The 17,605-nt window shown below is 35.3% G+C and overlaps 1 protein-coding gene across 2 annotated transcripts in view; it reads right to left on the reverse strand.

The window, feature by feature from the left end:
• Positions 1-432: 432 nt before the first annotated feature.
• LOC138334664 (fibroblast growth factor 17-like) overlaps positions 433-17,605 on the reverse strand; it is a 46,546-nt gene continuing 29,373 nt past the window's right edge. For both annotated transcript variants that reach the window (XM_069283309.1, XM_069283308.1), the window contains exons 3-5: positions 9,476-9,653; positions 7,553-7,659; positions 433-3,298 (exon numbers count right to left, since the gene is read on the reverse strand). In XM_069283309.1, coding sequence (XP_069139410.1) covers positions 2,891-3,298; positions 7,553-7,659; positions 9,476-9,653 — 693 coding nt within the window. In that variant the 3' untranslated portion in view covers positions 433-2,890. The remainder of the gene's footprint in view (positions 3,299-7,552; positions 7,660-9,475; positions 9,654-17,605) is intronic.

Here is a 17,605-nt window from a genome sequence, read left to right on the forward strand (position 1 = left end):
CAGTCATATCCTGGCTTCAGTCAATCCATTATATATATATATAAAAAATAATTTGGATTTTGTTTTAACGAAATATATCATTTCGGAAAACATATATATATTATCAATCATTTTTACTAAATAAAATGTAGTTATGTAGATATTAATAGTATACCACTAGTAGTTGAATAATATATTTCACACATAAATGTATCGACCGAAGTTTCATTAATATTTTTGTCATCAAGTTTCTTGATATGAAATTATGAAGTAGAATAAGTCGATTTTGACGCACTACAACCAATATTATAGGTTGTTCAATTTTGTTCATTGCTGATAAATCCGATGATATGATTGCTGAAACCGAGGCCGCAGTTGATGAATTCGAGGCCATCATTAAAGAAACCGATGTGTAATGACTATTGAGAGAAAAATAAAACAGACACATATAAGTACATTGTTTCTATTGGCTTTAATGCGTTCCTCTTGTGTATCAAACAGTTGTCAATACACAATATTTGACGGGACAAAGTAACATATGTACATAAACAGATATTTCATATGTACATGATTTCTTTAATAAATATGTCTTTGGCGTATGTAACAATTACATTACAACTAGTATTTACATAAAACAACTGTCTGTTAGGCCTGGACTGACAGGCGGATCCCCGCTATAGGGGGGCCCTTACAACACAAAGCATATATAGAGAGCTATACACACCAACTATACACTCATTGGTAATAACGTACTACATTCGTTCGTCATGTAATTATTCCATTAATGTTTATGACTTGACTCAAAAATGTGTGTTTAATTTGAAAAGAAACATTGGTACGTCATAAATATTCTAATAAAATGCATACAATGTTTTGAATAATTACCATAACGAAGACCCCCCATTTAATGTATTATGACAAAACTTTAATTGCATACGTCATTAACTTATACCTGATGACGTCATTCATCACGTGACTACCACTATTACAATGTTAAATAACGATACTGGCCGGAGTATACTTCTCTCGCACAGACATAAGTAACCGATAAAAATGGGGGGAAACAAACTTGAAGAGGGAAGAAGAAAAGAGATTATTCCTCATTTGATCCAATATAACATACTCAATTTCAATCAATCAAAACAAGATCGATTATTTGATAATAATTTGATTAAGTGTAATTTAAATTACATTAATACAATAAATAAGATTTAATAAGTACAGTTTAAGAATTGGAAACATTTTTTGCATTAAATCAGAAACAATTAAAACTTTTAAACATAATATTTTTCTACATAGATACCTGCTTTGTCTTCTACACTTATAGCCCATGGCAGTGAGGTGGCCATGGAAGTGTTACAGTGGGGCGATGGCGGCTTGGGGTGTCCCTGAACAATCGAGATATTACACACAGTGTCTAATGCTTATGAGGATTATTGATATTAGGGCTACTTTCATTTAAGCCTATAGACTAGACGATATACGGTGGGATGAGATGACCATTTTTACACACTTACATGCATCTTTCTTACAGTGTAATATCATTGCATACCTAATGAATCTGATGTACCCCTATAAATATCCTGATCATCGATACAGTATATGTTCAGGACAGACTAAACTGTGAACAGCGTTACAGGAATCTGAGGAAACTTAACAGAATACCGTGGTTAAAGCTATAGGTATATGCATCCGTCCAATTGACTGTTATCGTAAAAAAGAGGTTCAATCATATTCATAACTGCTGTTATATTAAGTAATATTATAACAGATATTCCTATATAGAAAGGTTTTCCGAACACATTTTTATCAGATTTCCGAAACTTTAACTTACTTGCTTCAGACTGGCTACCTATGCACGGTCAGTGAAACAGATAAGGTTATAGTTGATACTGGCATTTGATTAGCTATGTAACAAACATATAGCATGTTTACAATCACTGTAATACAAGGATGGCAAAACCCAGAGAAATGATACAGATGCACGATTGCATATGGAAATGCATTTAAATACCCGTTTAACCGACTTTTTATCAATATTGAAGATAACTAAAAAAGTCAGTGTTCCGCCATCGATGGTCACTCGAACCTCGGGCAGTCGACACTGTGACGCCTTTCCTTCCTCATATGTGCTAGTTAAAGAGACGCAAGTCTGAAATAGGATCAAAAATTCAAAGGTCAATTTAGCCGTTTTCCAAACAATGACGTCATCATCACCGGCACCCGAGGTAGCATTGACTTGAGCGTCTCAAGGATTTGCATTTAAGATGAAAGTTGCCATTGTCGCCGACACAAAGACCTATCCAGTACTGACAAAGACTGGAAGATATATAGATACATATATAGCATTTAAAGTGAATGGTAGATGAATATGTGTTACTGGCATGAATGAAAATGGTATAAAATATCCAATACGAATTGCCATTCACAATATACAATGGAGATGCCAGTCCTGTCTGGTTTGTGACTGGATCAGTCACTACTTCATATCACATGGGTGATAAACACCCCAATTCGTCTGTTTGTTTTCGAAAGACAATACTTTTGTCGCACTGAACTGCTCATTTTACGGCCCTCTTTCGGGCCATTTTTGTTGAGATTTTTTTCAATCACGTGGTCAATATCCTGATGCCATGGTCTGGAACACATTCCTCCATTACTATTGGATTACTTGACCAGAGTGGAAGTCCAAACGATGCAAAACTTGCGTATCATCGCAACGAAACGATAAATGTTATGCGATATTGCCGAAAGATCCCTTTCTCTGTACTGGCCATGCCGCGTGGGCTTAGGATTGCTAAGAACAAGCATACAAAAACAGCGCATGCACATGCGGAATGTTTTCAGCTTTGGTCTAGCTCGCAGTAAGTTACTGGAAATTGGTTAAATCCTAAAGAGAAATAAATAATTTTCATCTATTCACTTTATTCCGATGTTTTCGTCGCCGTCCATTCTTTTTTAAACCATGACCATGGCGGTGTCTATGTTGTTTCCGAATCCTAGACTTATGTTTTTTCGTCCATCGAATGAACGGTCCCTCAGGATCGTAATTAATTAAGTCTGCATCGTCCCAATCAACGGGTGGCTTAGGTTGTTGTGGCCGCGGGTCTAGAGGCGTCACAAGGAATTGATAACACTTTCTCATTTTTACGTTTTGGTAGAGATATCCTAGAAGTGGCTTGCCAAAACCTTTTCGTGAGTTCCTTCTCCTTTTCTTAAAACCAATGTACCAGTTACTATTCACATTCAGCCGGAACTCGTCATGTCGAGTGTTGTCGTTGACGACCCAGTTAAAGGTGCAGTATTCTGAATGCCGTGACTAAAACAAAAGAAAGTAAGACAATTAGATTGATAATGCGTTGATTGAGCAATGCAGCTCAATTTACAACTGTCTGTTATCACCATCTAGGAGAAAATACGAATGGAGCGTATGAAAGTCGTAGTTATACATCGGTACTTCATACTCTAACTGTTTGTCTGAGAGATGTGATGTCACAAAAATTTGTCGTCCTACTTGACTGGTTCAATGTTCCCTAAAGATCTTATCATGTACGAATGTATCAGGTCCGTCCGGGTCATTCCTTCTGTTTGACAGATTTAGATAAAGATATATTTAGTACTTATATACAGTTCCATGACTAAGTCACACCTGCATATGAGCATGATCAATGAAACGTTTGCACCTATTGTTGTCAGAGTGACCTAGACGCTTATCACATTTCAGGTTCGACCACGAATCTTCACATTATTACCAGGAATGCATTGATAGCTGTCCAACGTTCCATAAATCGGTAATTGACAACGACATATTGAATTGTGCTTAAAATATCCTTGATTTATCTTGATTTATTGCTCCAAATATGATCCTAAAATGTACGAGACCACTAACAAAAAGTATTAGACCTATTCATGTTCTTTTAAAATGTCCAACAAGCGAGTATTCCTTGGTTTACCGCTTAATACCTTCAGGTGATCAAAACATAAAAATCAGCGATTGGTCATGAAACGACTGTTTATCCGACCCAGTCCCCCAGAAGGGGATGATAGGGGATTTAGTGCAATATATGAAGGTCCTTGCTATAAAGGGGTTGTGCTATATTCTGTCTCAGTGGTATGGTCTGTTGACTTGGCTACTCGATTGAGACAAGTGGGACGGGATCACTTTAGAGTCAGGCTTGTCTATTATTACAGCGTGTATACAGAACTGTAATTAACAAGGGCGACAGACTCCATTTAGTACTCCAAAGCCACATAACATGTGACAATGTCAGGAGGATAAAAGGTCCTAATGCCTAGCAGCCATTACATAATAAAACAGCTTTAATAACGGTAACAAACCCTTTTAGAAGACAGCGAGATGATACCTATTTGATATTCTTTGAGAAATTATCAAGTTTCAAATGTCTTATTTGATCCATTTTAGCATTTTATTATTTTAGCAAATCGGATGACAAGAGAACTTAGATTGCCCATGTTCCTTAAGTATGAAACTAAGGACAAACAGTTAAATGTGTAGATCACTCTAAATATCTTATGCTTTCGATTTTTTTACATTGAAATTTAATACCGGAATTAATTTGTGTCAAATTAAACATAAATTTATGCCTTCCGATTAATATGATCTACTACCATCCAAAAAATTACCTATATTTATAATATACTTATGTGTGTCCTGCGTGTATCTGTCGTTTTACCACGTCATGATTAATGTTTTTTATCAATTTGGCATTCAGATATGTAATCTACGTGGGGGTATTTTACCAAAGGAAGCTTGCAGTCCTTACGGATATGTCAGTTGTCGCCTTCCGAGTACTATACTGGCAGATGTGCGTTGTCATATTTTAGTTAGAGATCATCGTCCTTTTTGTAAACGTTATTGTAGGTTTTTTTTACTCTCGTGCGCTTCAATTCGCTTCTTGATGAAATTTGTAATGACATGGTTTCTGATTTTTTGTCATTGCTTTACTTAGTTTTGACAGCCTGGTAGGTAGATGACTTTTTAGACTAGAACAAAAACGCACGAAATTAGAGGTGTACATAGGTGATGATTCTTTTGCTTGACTCCTTATTCCTTTAGAATCGAATGACACATTTTCTTGCTTGGTCGAGCAGTTGTACAATTTACGCATACCACTCCATGCCAAGATTGGGCCTGACAGGCGATGTCTGTTTTATCACATTTATGTATAGCACTAAGTCGTGGACAAAACATCCTATCTCATGACTAATTTTGAATGGCTATTGGGTCTGAACTGATCGACACTGTGAAAAAAGCCCAATCAATCTGGGCGCTATAGTATCATCAGGCCATTGTTAACAGTGACACCTATATCAGGATATCACCCGTAATGTTTTGACACACTTCTAACACAGCACTCCAATGTCCCCCAAGACGGACTAGCATTCCTTGACGCTGAGCATATAAGACTTTAAACAACACCACAACGTTGAAAATCTTACCCTTAATATGGATAAATATTGGAATCAAAGTAAAATTATACAATAAATCATATTAAGATGACAAAGATAAGGCTAATGATTTTACACTCAATTTGATCTTTTTTTCGTGTTCTTTTTTTAACACAAAATTCACTATACGGTATAATGAATTTGACTTCTGTTGTCTTGCCTAGCTTTGTCTATGTATTAGTTACAATTCTCGTATCCGCTAACGTAAAGGCGACAGGGGTAAAGACCACGAAACATCATGTAATTACTGTTTATCTCGAGTTGTCGGTACAGTAAATTTGGCAAGGACATGTCTGAAGGAGCGCATATAATTGGCAGTTGGCACATCAGCGATGCACGTTTTTGTTTCATATTTGACCTCAGTGACATCTAGATTGCACTCTTAAGATAACCGAAAGCGCGTGCTGTCGGCACCCTGGGAACGCTGGCAGGTCGCGTGAGGGCGATGTGGCCCTCATCAACGCTACCTAGGCTAAGATGGCGTCTTAAACCATTCAGGGATCAGTAGAGCTTTTTAAACGTTCACTTAATTATTTACATCAATGCTTTCAGGAAATAATTACTTCTTCGCTAACATTTTCAACGCGGTATGTGTTTACCATAATATAATGATTTCAAAAATAAGTTAGAAGTCTATTTTTGACGATCTTCATGATTGTGGTTTTAAATGTTTCACCAGTTCTTTTTTGTTTAACATTAAACGATTGAGCATGCTGCGTTTCGTGTAAGTTTGGCAGTTCTAAAGTTTCTAACGACTCGGTACTGTACTATTTATATACATTTAATGTGAGTTTCGCTTGTTCTTGGTATTTGAGAAAAGACATGGCGATATTAATTCTGCTTTAATTGCCCGAGGTGTTACATAGTAAACCCTCATTGTAAAAAAATTGCCAACGTACGGTGATATAAGCTAAAAAGGTGCACGTACGTTTCAAAATCTATAAATCAGGTGTATAATTAAACATATATAATTTTTGTAGACACATTTTCCCTTTTTTCCGTCATCAGTCAGAATTAGAAAACACAGGTGTTCTCAACATATACCAGCCCAGGTGTAAGGTCTACTTCCAAAAGGAAACAAATATATGAATGTACGATAAATAAGGCCCTGACTACTGTGACTACAACAGTGCTCGGCGTGGAATCCTGAACCACGGCAATAGAGATTTATTACGTAGGCCGGTCAGCCTTCATGTTTCTGAAATTCTTTAGGACATATCAAAGCTAGCTGTCACGGCGTTGATTTTTATTACAGTTTTGATCGTAACTGTCCTCGGTGTTGAAATAAGGCCTGGGAGCCTGGAGTGACTTACGTGCTGTCTTTATAACGATCCCCGGGGTTTGGGGTCCGTCTATCAAACACATCCTATGGATTCATTCATTCAAAAAATTCAAAATGTTAATGTTCCAGGTATGTAGCCTGATTATGCATCTCGAATATGATTAGAATTTAATCAGGTACAGGTATGTGTATATCAGTATAGGCCCCCACATACTAACGATTAACTATTTAATCAAGTTGGACTATAGCACGAACTCGACAGCCATGAAATAAAATTCACAACTATTTAAATAATACGATGCTCTCTTCATTATTTTAAATTCAATGTAGTTCATTAATAATATCTCTGTATTAAAATATCATAAAAATGATGGATGGTACATAAATACATCAGAAAGGAGATCCTAGAGAATGTGCGGTATTGGCGGTCACATCCCGTGTACTGATAGTCATTTGTTTAAAGGAAATAAACAGTCAACGTTTGATGAGTATTTGTCCTGGTAAATAGACACATTAATTAACAGCTGTTCCGTCAAATGTCGGGAGTAGTATTTACAGTCTAATTGTTTACGCATGAACTGAAGAAATTCCAGGTTATTATAAAGATTCGATATTTCCCATTTTGAAATAAAAGAAAAAAGTAAAAGAGACATTCATTATTTAAGTGTTTCCTTCTTTAGTTATTATTTCAAAAATGTCTTTCAATGAAAGACTTCTTTATCATTTAAACTGTTCATGTTTTATATACGTTATTTTTTAGTTTGCTCCTATAATTCCCATTCTTCTGAATACGTTGTAATTATTTTGTATAGCAGTACTTACTTTAGCGCGGAGCTTGCCCCGCCTAGAATAGCACAGGTACAATCCACTGGTATCTCCCTTTATTCTCACCAGACCCGCTTGTCCTATCGACTCAATGATGATAGAGGCTGCAGAATAAAATAAAATATGTTTAAATTTAATTTTTGTTTATATTTTAAATTGATATAGCAATGATGTTCACAATGCGAGGGAACTTAAGATATGACAAGACATGTTAGAGTATACAATGTAGATGCTACAGTGGATTTTTTTTTTACATTTCTCAGTAGTTTATGTGCCATTCTACTTTCAAATTCAAAACGGTATATACAATCATTTAATAAATGTCATTATGATTTTATTACAATGAAATGTTTCTGAAGTATGAGATGGGACGTTGCCATACCATCCACGAGAATACCTCCTAGACAACGAGGAGATACACTGATGGTATTTAGTTATAACTAAACTATGACCATAACAATGGACACGTAATGATACAAGAATAATTTGTAATTGATATACCGTAAAAACATCCCTAGATCTGCTATTCCATAGATTGTTTGACGTATCGGCTTGAGGTATCGCGTGTTTCCTGACGAATATCATCATTTCTGGAATCCCTGCTATGCTCCCCACCCTTGTACGTATCAAATACTGTCTATCTGACCTATCCAGCAGATGCTCTGAGCCTTATTTATAAGTATAATATCAAAACAGTACAGGGGGTTTGTGTCTTTGTGACGGGAATACATCTACGCCATGCCTTATATAGTATTATGACAGTTTATGTAGTTTGCTCACGTGTAGCAATGAAAGGGAAATACGAGAGGTCCGTCAGACACAGACAACAGGTCTTGTGTGAATACAACACAAAGTTTCATGTATATCTAATATCAGTCTTCCTTAAACGAACAGCAAAGAGCCTCTGTCAAACGTAGTGTTAATCCTGATGATATAGACATACCAGCCTATACAAAACAAGCTCATTATATTGAAATATCTTAAATGGTTTTAATACATCACATTTATAGTTCCGAGACACGATTTCACAATGAGTTTCCTCAATTAAGCTAAAGTTGACAAACATTCTGTATATTTTATTCTTTTTTATCTATAATTGGAAGCCTAAGCGCTTATTACGTCGGAAGGGGCAATGTAAATATTGGGTCAGAAGTTAAAGATTTGTGTAATATAAAATCGTGTGTTACAGTGATAGCGTTATATCCTTGATCCTGATCTAAACACTTCGTCCCTTGTCTGATGGAAGACTAGAAATTCTTTACAGGATTTGATTTAATCCGGCCATGATTATAACGACTGTATACCCTCTTTCGAATGAAATTCTATTTAGTTCAAAATCAAATTTAATTGACAATGGTTCGAAATAAGCTGAACGTTTACGTATTGGTATGGGATCATCACTGTGATAAGACATTCCGGCTGGGGCTTTGCAGTATTAAGACCGTAACCACCTATACTCTAGCCTAGAATTCGTGTGCTTCAGATAGACACACATAATATACACATATACATTATCTAGTCTTAATGCAAGTTGGCACATTTCGTACAAAGTCCTCTTATATTTTGTTTCATTCCACAACAGCATACAATGAACCAAATTATCGTTCTATAACATGGTCGGATAGTCTGTATGAATCGGGAAAACAGTTGTATTTATTTGGACAATTGAATTTAAACAATTTCGAGTGTTTTCTTGTAACTCTTTTAAAACATAAAGATGCAATTTCGGCCCAGCGATGCAATATTCATAATGGCTTCTGACATAGTATGTTTACGATATTGTCATCGTCTTTCATACTTCGAAGAGACACGCGATATCTTTAGCAATCAACTTTTGTCAATATCTCTGAAAACGATATCTTATATATATATATGTCATAAACGATATGTGATGCATATAAAATAGCATAGACTACTCACTGTAGTTGCCGAATTTGTCTCCTTTCGCATCGACACCGTTCCTGCCGGGCTTCCGTATACGGAGGTAGCGCCGCGTACACCTATTCCATACACTGTAGCGGTACGAAAGGGAGGTAATTACGTCACCGGGATTGGTTTCTTCGGTATCTAACACTTCAAAATCCTTAAATTGGAAAAACTGTAAACAAAAACAGAAACGTTAGTTAAATTATATATTTGATAGCAGTAATTGGAACGCTGTATTGGAAAAATAAACAGCGGTAAGTGAATCTAGTTGTATCAAACAAACGATGCACAATATCAAGCAGTGAACATGTTACGGGATGTTACAATAAATGGCGTATGGGCACTAGTATCATATTTCTATTTTAAGTTCATATTTTCACAGCATTATGACTGGGTTTGCATTATTACAGTATTTGTTTGTGATTAGTTTACTAAACCTGTAGATAGAACGGTTAGAAGTGTTGCATGTCCAGAATAATGTGTTCATCGATACGGAATGACTGACGTTTGGGAATTATGAATGATGGATGGCATTTATACACGGATCCAACTTCAACTCTTAACCCGGTCGGGTCAGCTGGTTATTTTGAACCGCGATAAAAAACGTGAGTAAAGGAAAGTCACTGAACTGCTACGGGTACTAGCCCGGGTAGACTACTCATGGCGGAAAACTAGGCACGAGGAATGCTACTATCGCTTCGATCTCACAGGTTTTAACCACTAAATGGGCTAGAATGACCCTCGGTGGAGAATAGATTTATTGATGGACCCAGAAAAATGCCAACATTTAATTTCCAACTAAAATTGTAAAGTTCAAATGAGTGTCATAGTAGTCCTTAGGGGTTTCTGTTTAAACGCATTTAAATAAAATAATTCAGAGTAAATGTGTTGAACAAAACCAAGTTAAATAGATTAATGGTTCGTCAGATAGGTTTTAATGTGTTATGCCTCTATGGACATATCAAGTGATATGAACTAGTTTCACTTTATAAAGCAGTGCGATAAAGACGTTTTATAATTCTGTTTGAATATAGTTATGAAATACCTTCGCGAACATGAATGAGGGTAACACAAACATTAATTCGGACAAAGAGTATGTAAAAGACATATAAAACACACAGAAGCCTGACTTATAATTTCGTACATTATACGAAATAAATGGTTACCCCAGCAAGGTAGACGCGATGATGTATTATGCAAAATTCCAGCTTTTCCATCATTTAAGTTGCAGGTAACAATACGACGCTCCATATTGCCGTGTTACCAACATGTATACCGATAAAAGGAAATTTGCATGCATGCTGATACATTTAATATATGCAAGAATGTAGCATGAAAAATGACACATAATGTTATGCTTGTAAGTCACAGACGCACGAAAAGTTGTGAGAAAATCCTCAATTATAATCGCTGACTGCGCCCAAAGTAAAGTCATACAACTGACGTATCGAAAGGGGTGATGAAGAATCATTGGGGACAAATAAAAATGTTTCAACGTCCACATTAAAATGTGTGTTTTGTACACAATCCGCGAGAATTTACTGACAGGTGTACTTAATGACCAGACCACTTCACCACAATCGTTATAAAACTAACAACATAAATAATATTGCCTATAATTTATGTGTCGGACCTGTATCCGTACAGTTACACAGTATTGTTTCATTAAAAATAGATGAAATAAAAAATAATGAATTAATAACGGCACAAAAAAAAAAAAAAAAAAAACAAAAAAACATGGATGACATCAGGTGTAAAAATATCCTTTTCATTTTAATTTGAATAAGGCTAGTCATAGTAAAGGGTTATTGTGAAAGTAAAATACAATGTATTCCGTTTTCTGCTAATATCGTAGAAAATTTTGTCATAGTGTAATTAAAATTTAAACAGTTCTTGAAGGTTCTTTTATAAAATCTAGATGCTTCCGCAAAGTGACTTTGTGGTGATAAAATTTGCGCAAATACGTACTCCCGAAATACCTTAGAGAATTTTAATAGGACTTTACTTATACCAATGGGATAACATTATTAATGAAGGAAAGCGGAATATTTGTACATGTAGCGCCTTGAATTTATTCGACCACATCAACGACATACGAAGATTTAATGAAAGCCTAATTCCCGCATAATTAATAGTTCCAACTTGTACTTTTCTATTTAAAAACATTAATTGCCTGTACTAAAAGATTAAACTTCACAGGTAAATCACACAACAATAGGTGCCTTTGTCTTGATCTAGTGTTTGTTTTCCTGGCGACCATCACCGGCAGGTAGCCCCACACACCTGTCACAGATTCTACTCATTTAAAGTAGAGTTGCTTCCAAACGCCAGCTCTGTAACCCGTGGAGTGACATTTATAACCATAGGTCTATCGCCACTGACCCATCGTAGGCCGAACAACGACATTTGCCCAGATTCATGACCCTTTCCACGTCAGTTGTGTACATTCGAATTATCTAAGATTATATGAGCATTAAATGTCACTACTTTCGGCTTTTCATCTTAGTTTGTTGTTACTTTCATTTTTGGCTGAACCGCTTTGATGGACCCCTCGTCCACAGGTGGTGAGGGTTGAGACTTCCATCACATGGAAACCAGGCATTGTAAGAGGTTCTGGGAGGTGTTGTTTTTTCTTAACAAACACGTTTGTCTGTACTTTTAGACTCGGTGGACATAGCTGGCACACCTTGCATAGCATTATATTATAGATACATAGCATTTCTAAGGTCGATGTACCTACAAATTCAGTCCTACTATGGCAGAGCTCAATTCTTATACATCAACATCAACACCAAATACAACGCAAGTAGAAAACGGCATGATTTAATAGTTAGATATCCATCTTAACAGAAAATTGTGTAACTTTGTTATATATATAAAGATAGCATCCAACCCTACCACACAGTATGACCTAATACTATTGGCTATCAATGACTCGGCATTTCATTTCAAAGTAAGACTTCAATAATCTGGACATCGTTTACATACGCTGTTTGAATATAATTTCCTCCGGAGGAAACCTTTACCAAATGTATTGAATTCCAGCTTGGATTTCAATCGGTCATTATAATATTCGTACATAACTTCCTACAGAATCAGCAGGCACACGCTTTCCGTGATGCTACACGACCTTAAAGGAGCTATTGTAATTTATCAACAAATAAAAAGCCACGTCACCGGCTCCGGTACGTCTTGATCTGTTTTTGCATCAATATTTATACACCACAATTCAAAAGATTTAAAGAGGTCATAAATAATGTAATAATTGCATAAAAATACGCGTTTTTTATATACGAATGAAACGCATAATAAATCGTTTTGATAAAATTCTATAATGAATAGATATAAAACATAAACCACTTTTTAAAGTATATTATAAGAAATTTAATTTTATCATTTCAAGAAATAAATGTTTTCAGTTTGTATATATTAACAATATATAACAACGTTTAAGGCTAGTTTGAAAAGTAAAAAAAAATCCGCTATAACAATTCATTTTTAAAGATATTGACTTTGAAATGTAAATAATTTGTTGAAACTAAGCATAGTATTAATTAGTACTCCATAGTAAACAGTTCTGAAGAGCCGTCTTATGTTCCAAAATTTGAATAATTTATACCATGCGCTGACACATTGGTTCAAAGAGGTCACTTTTGCCTTGTCCTAACGCAATATTTGCATTAGAATTTATTACCGTTGACAAACAGACCGCTTGGTGGCTCTACGATCTAAGATAGTTGAATAATTTATTGGAGGCTTTAAAAGTAAAAACTTAACATAAACGATTCATATTAAACCTGATCTACATACTATTCACAAATACCATTTGAAGCGTTTTTTATTTGATTAAGATTTAATTGAGGGCATTGCTTGCTATTAGTCAGTTTTATATTAGAGAGAGCGGTCGGAACGTTACAGGTGAAATATATTCTGTCACGTTTTTGATGTTATTATAGTTTATCTGCCATTATGAAACATGTGAGTTTTAAGCGATTTGTCTCTTCATCGTCCTTTGCTACGACCATGTTGTACTTTTTTTCGTTTTGACACCTTCCCGTGTGTCGTCTTACTTCGGGTACACATCAAATCGGTGAGTGGTGATGAAGTTGTTCGTTCAATATGTGCACTGATTCACATAAACGGGATTTGAAAATATTCAATGTGTATTCAGCTGCTATTACGGTTGAAAAATGCATCATGTAAAGTATAAAACGTGTAAATAAAGGCTGTTCGTGTCGTCAATGTATTTTAGGAGGTCAAACGGTTTAAAAATGTAATACATCTTATTGAAATGCAAGGCATGTTCTTGTCAAGAACCATAACGCCCCGACACTTTCCAGGCTGGGATGCTGGTCCCCTCGTTCTGCATGGCTTCGCCGAAACGAAAGTAAGGCTATCACAACGATAAATCGCACGCATGATTATATGTACACATATACTTCACAGATATTAATGCATAATGAAATTGAGGTCTGGTAAAAAGCCAAAGTGTTTGAGTGTTTGCTTGGCTAACAACGTACATAACTGTGGTCGATTTAATGCATTAATATGTGGACATATAAAGGAAACTAACTATATAGCGTTTAATAAAACTCATTTAAAAGGTGGTATTGCGTAAGAACAAAAAACGGAGGAAAAGAGCAAACGTATTTAGGCAATAGTGTTACACAGCTAATGTCGCATCATAGTCATTAAAGGGCAATATCATCTTTGGCATATTTCTTTAAAAAATAAATGAATAAATGGTGTTTTCGGAAGTGCTATAATGTTATTAAATAATGCATTTTTTCATGTTCCAGAAAACGTTTTCATAACGTTGCTATACTATTTCATGTGGTTTGGGTATTAGGTATGAGAGTGTTTAGAAGTGAAAGGTCAAGGCCAGATTATGATGTACTCTTCTATGTGTGGGTCAGTTCCGGTCAGTATGTGGTCTGTTCCCTTAATATGATATACATCGATGAAAACATTTTAATATAATATTTACTATCCAATTCAGTTTAAATCGTTAGTCTACACACACTAAACACTGCGTGTTTACTTAGTTCAAATAACAGAGTAAGGCTACGGGAACCGGACTGACCATTAAATGACCAGTCAAAGTATATACAACTTATACGACTAATATCATACCGACAAATAAACATAGCAAACCTAGACGATTTTAAAATGTAGTAAATTACTTGCAAACAGAAATAGATGAAAAGAAAAAAAATATTATTAACTTTAAAGTAATCGACAATTTATATAAATAGCATCGTTGGATTAATGTTGTTATTGCAGTCTCTGAAGTACCCGGATTTAAAAGGGATAACACCGACTGATACCATTTGGCTGAGCGTTTCTCAACAAGGCTATATTGACATTAGTTTCCGTACCACGCGGTTCGAGTTGACGTGTTATGATCAAAATCAAAGAATCGGGATTACAATATGTTTGTATAAATATACTATCAAATACACGTGTGAATTGGAAATTCAATTCCATATTCAACAATCAGAGAAGGGAATATTGACTGACCATATTTTACCGACTATAGTAATTGTAGCCACACAGATTGGTAAGTAAATTTGTTTATATTTGAGTGTGTTCTATATATGATTCCTATATCAGATTTGCTGAGGTGTACAATAAAACAAACCTCAATTGTAGCAATCAGTAAAAGATTTATGTTATTACTGATTGCTAATAAATCACAATACCTTTAAACCAGTGATATGCTTGTATTAAGAACACAGTTACATGATTTATGCATATGTAAACCCCATTTTGAGGATGATTTATTTCCATACGTGTATAATACTTCAATAAAAGATATATTCCACAGGTTGCAACGATGTCAATCATACAATGAAAATAATTTGTATTGATTAAAGTGTAAACGACAATTTTCTGTTTTAATTTGATATTTGATATGACAAGTACTTACATTTCATTATTAATTATCATCTATTGATAATTATACTATGGAGTAATTAAATTCCCATATAACCTAAACATCGATCAATATTTCATTGACAGACCGTCACTTGACATGTCATATTCAAATGGCATGAATTTTTTACCCACTACTAAATTGGCTAATAAAGAAAACTAATTAATTGTTCGATGATTGTTGTAGACTTTTATCTTCACCGCGTGATGAATCGGGCACTCGTTAGTAACCGTCACCTCTTTCATTCGATTGGGTTACGATGGCGTCGGAGATTTGTCCCGTGAACACCAGAAATTACCGAAGATGGATTTGTAGTCACTGTTCTTAATAATACCATGCGATAGCTTAGTAACTATTTATCGTTTACGTGTTAATTACAATACACAGTTTGATGGACTTAATACTATAGTTTTGTTAAATTCGACATGAGAGAATCTGCAGACGTAGACTTTCTCTTAACTTACCCTATGAAACGCGAAAATATGCAAAAGGGAAAACGCAAACTAACTGAACTGTTTCCAAAAGATTGATAAGTTTAATTCATTATATAAGGCGTTATTTGTAATCGGTATGTCACAAGAAAACAATGTCCCAGACGTTCACCTGTAATACAGGCGGGAGATTGGGGACACGGCCTTAGTAAAGGCATGTTAATGTGGGAGTCATCTCAGATATGTTCACGAGGATTTTTATATCTTAATCATTGTAAATTATCCATAGCAAAAACATGGCATTTGCTATTCAATAAATTTTATTTCTTTTTATTCTAAATCAGATTAGAATTTAAAACAGACTGATACCGATTCATCATTTTGATTTCTTTTTCTTTTTCTTTACAGCATGTCGTTATGGACTGTTATATAATACTCTGCGTATGTCATGTTTACCTGTACATAAGCCCGCGCATCACTGTATTTATACAATGGCAGCTGAAATGTGTTTACGGCATATTTCTGCCCCTGATAGCAAGTCTCTTATGGTAAAATGTTACCTTTATTTGCGCTGTGGGACAATATTAAACTGACGATAGCACTTTTTCTTTACACATGTAATAAGCATTTCGCGACCGTGGGACACACTTTAACTAAGCCATACGTTAGCGTCTATTCATTTACTTTTTACATCTAACTTTTTATGGTAAAACTTATCCATCATCTTTTCTTTTGTTTACCTAAATTGATACGAGGAAAGTCAATGATACAAAGTATCGAAAACAAGGTACGTGAAATTTATCATTTTTATTTTCGTTTGAAAAATGACTTTTGATTTTATTTCTTTTCTGTAAACATATCAGTTCATCTCTATATGACATAGTACGCTCAGCAGGACGATTATACGCCCTGAGTATAGTGTGGAACGCAACTTAATATGGAATCTAGATGTTTGCCTGAATAAATGGCAAACAGGGACGCACACAATGAGTATGAAAACGCTCTGTCATTCTTAACAATAAACTCCCCGTTTGAATGAATATGAACCGATTAAAATACACTTTGTAATAATAATCTTCACACATACTCTCTAAATACTCGGCCAGAGTAACAAATGTGAAAATAGGAATTACATTATGAAATATTAAGCATTCCATAAGGAAGAGAAATGGATCCATTCCTTATCGGGTTTACGAAATATTCATCTTCACCGATATGATAGAAAAATATACAGTGAAAGAAGACACCTTCTGAAAGACTTGACAAGGTACTAGATGGTGGTTTTTCTCTTCGACACGTTTTGAACACATTCTTAAATTACCAGATAGCGAAGGTAGTTCCTTTCAATGTCAATATATAACCTTGAATCGAAATAAACATCTCGGTTTTACGACTTGACTAACAATACCATGCATTTTACCTCCCCTCATGTCAGAATGCCCCTCGACCCGGGCTGTTCGCTGACGGGTACCGTTGTGGAGGGTTTCGGGTGAGACAAACCGACGATCACAGCTCTAATTGAAGGCTTAAGTCTCGGTAATTTGTACCTATGTTACTGTATATACTGCATCCATCTACATATTACCTATATTAACTTCATTATCCGGGAATAATATATCGGAATATCTATTTTCTCTCAACAATAGCGACTTTGGAAAGAACATCTGTTCCATCCGAAACCCTACACAACCCTATTCTATTTCAATGAATATGTATCTAATGCTTACAACTCGCTCGACGCTACAATTCAAATTAAAC

This window comes from Argopecten irradians, chromosome 11 (assembly GCF_041381155.1).
Source record: "Argopecten irradians isolate NY chromosome 11, Ai_NY, whole genome shotgun sequence".
Taxonomy (NCBI): Eukaryota; Metazoa; Mollusca; class Bivalvia; order Pectinida; family Pectinidae; genus Argopecten; species Argopecten irradians.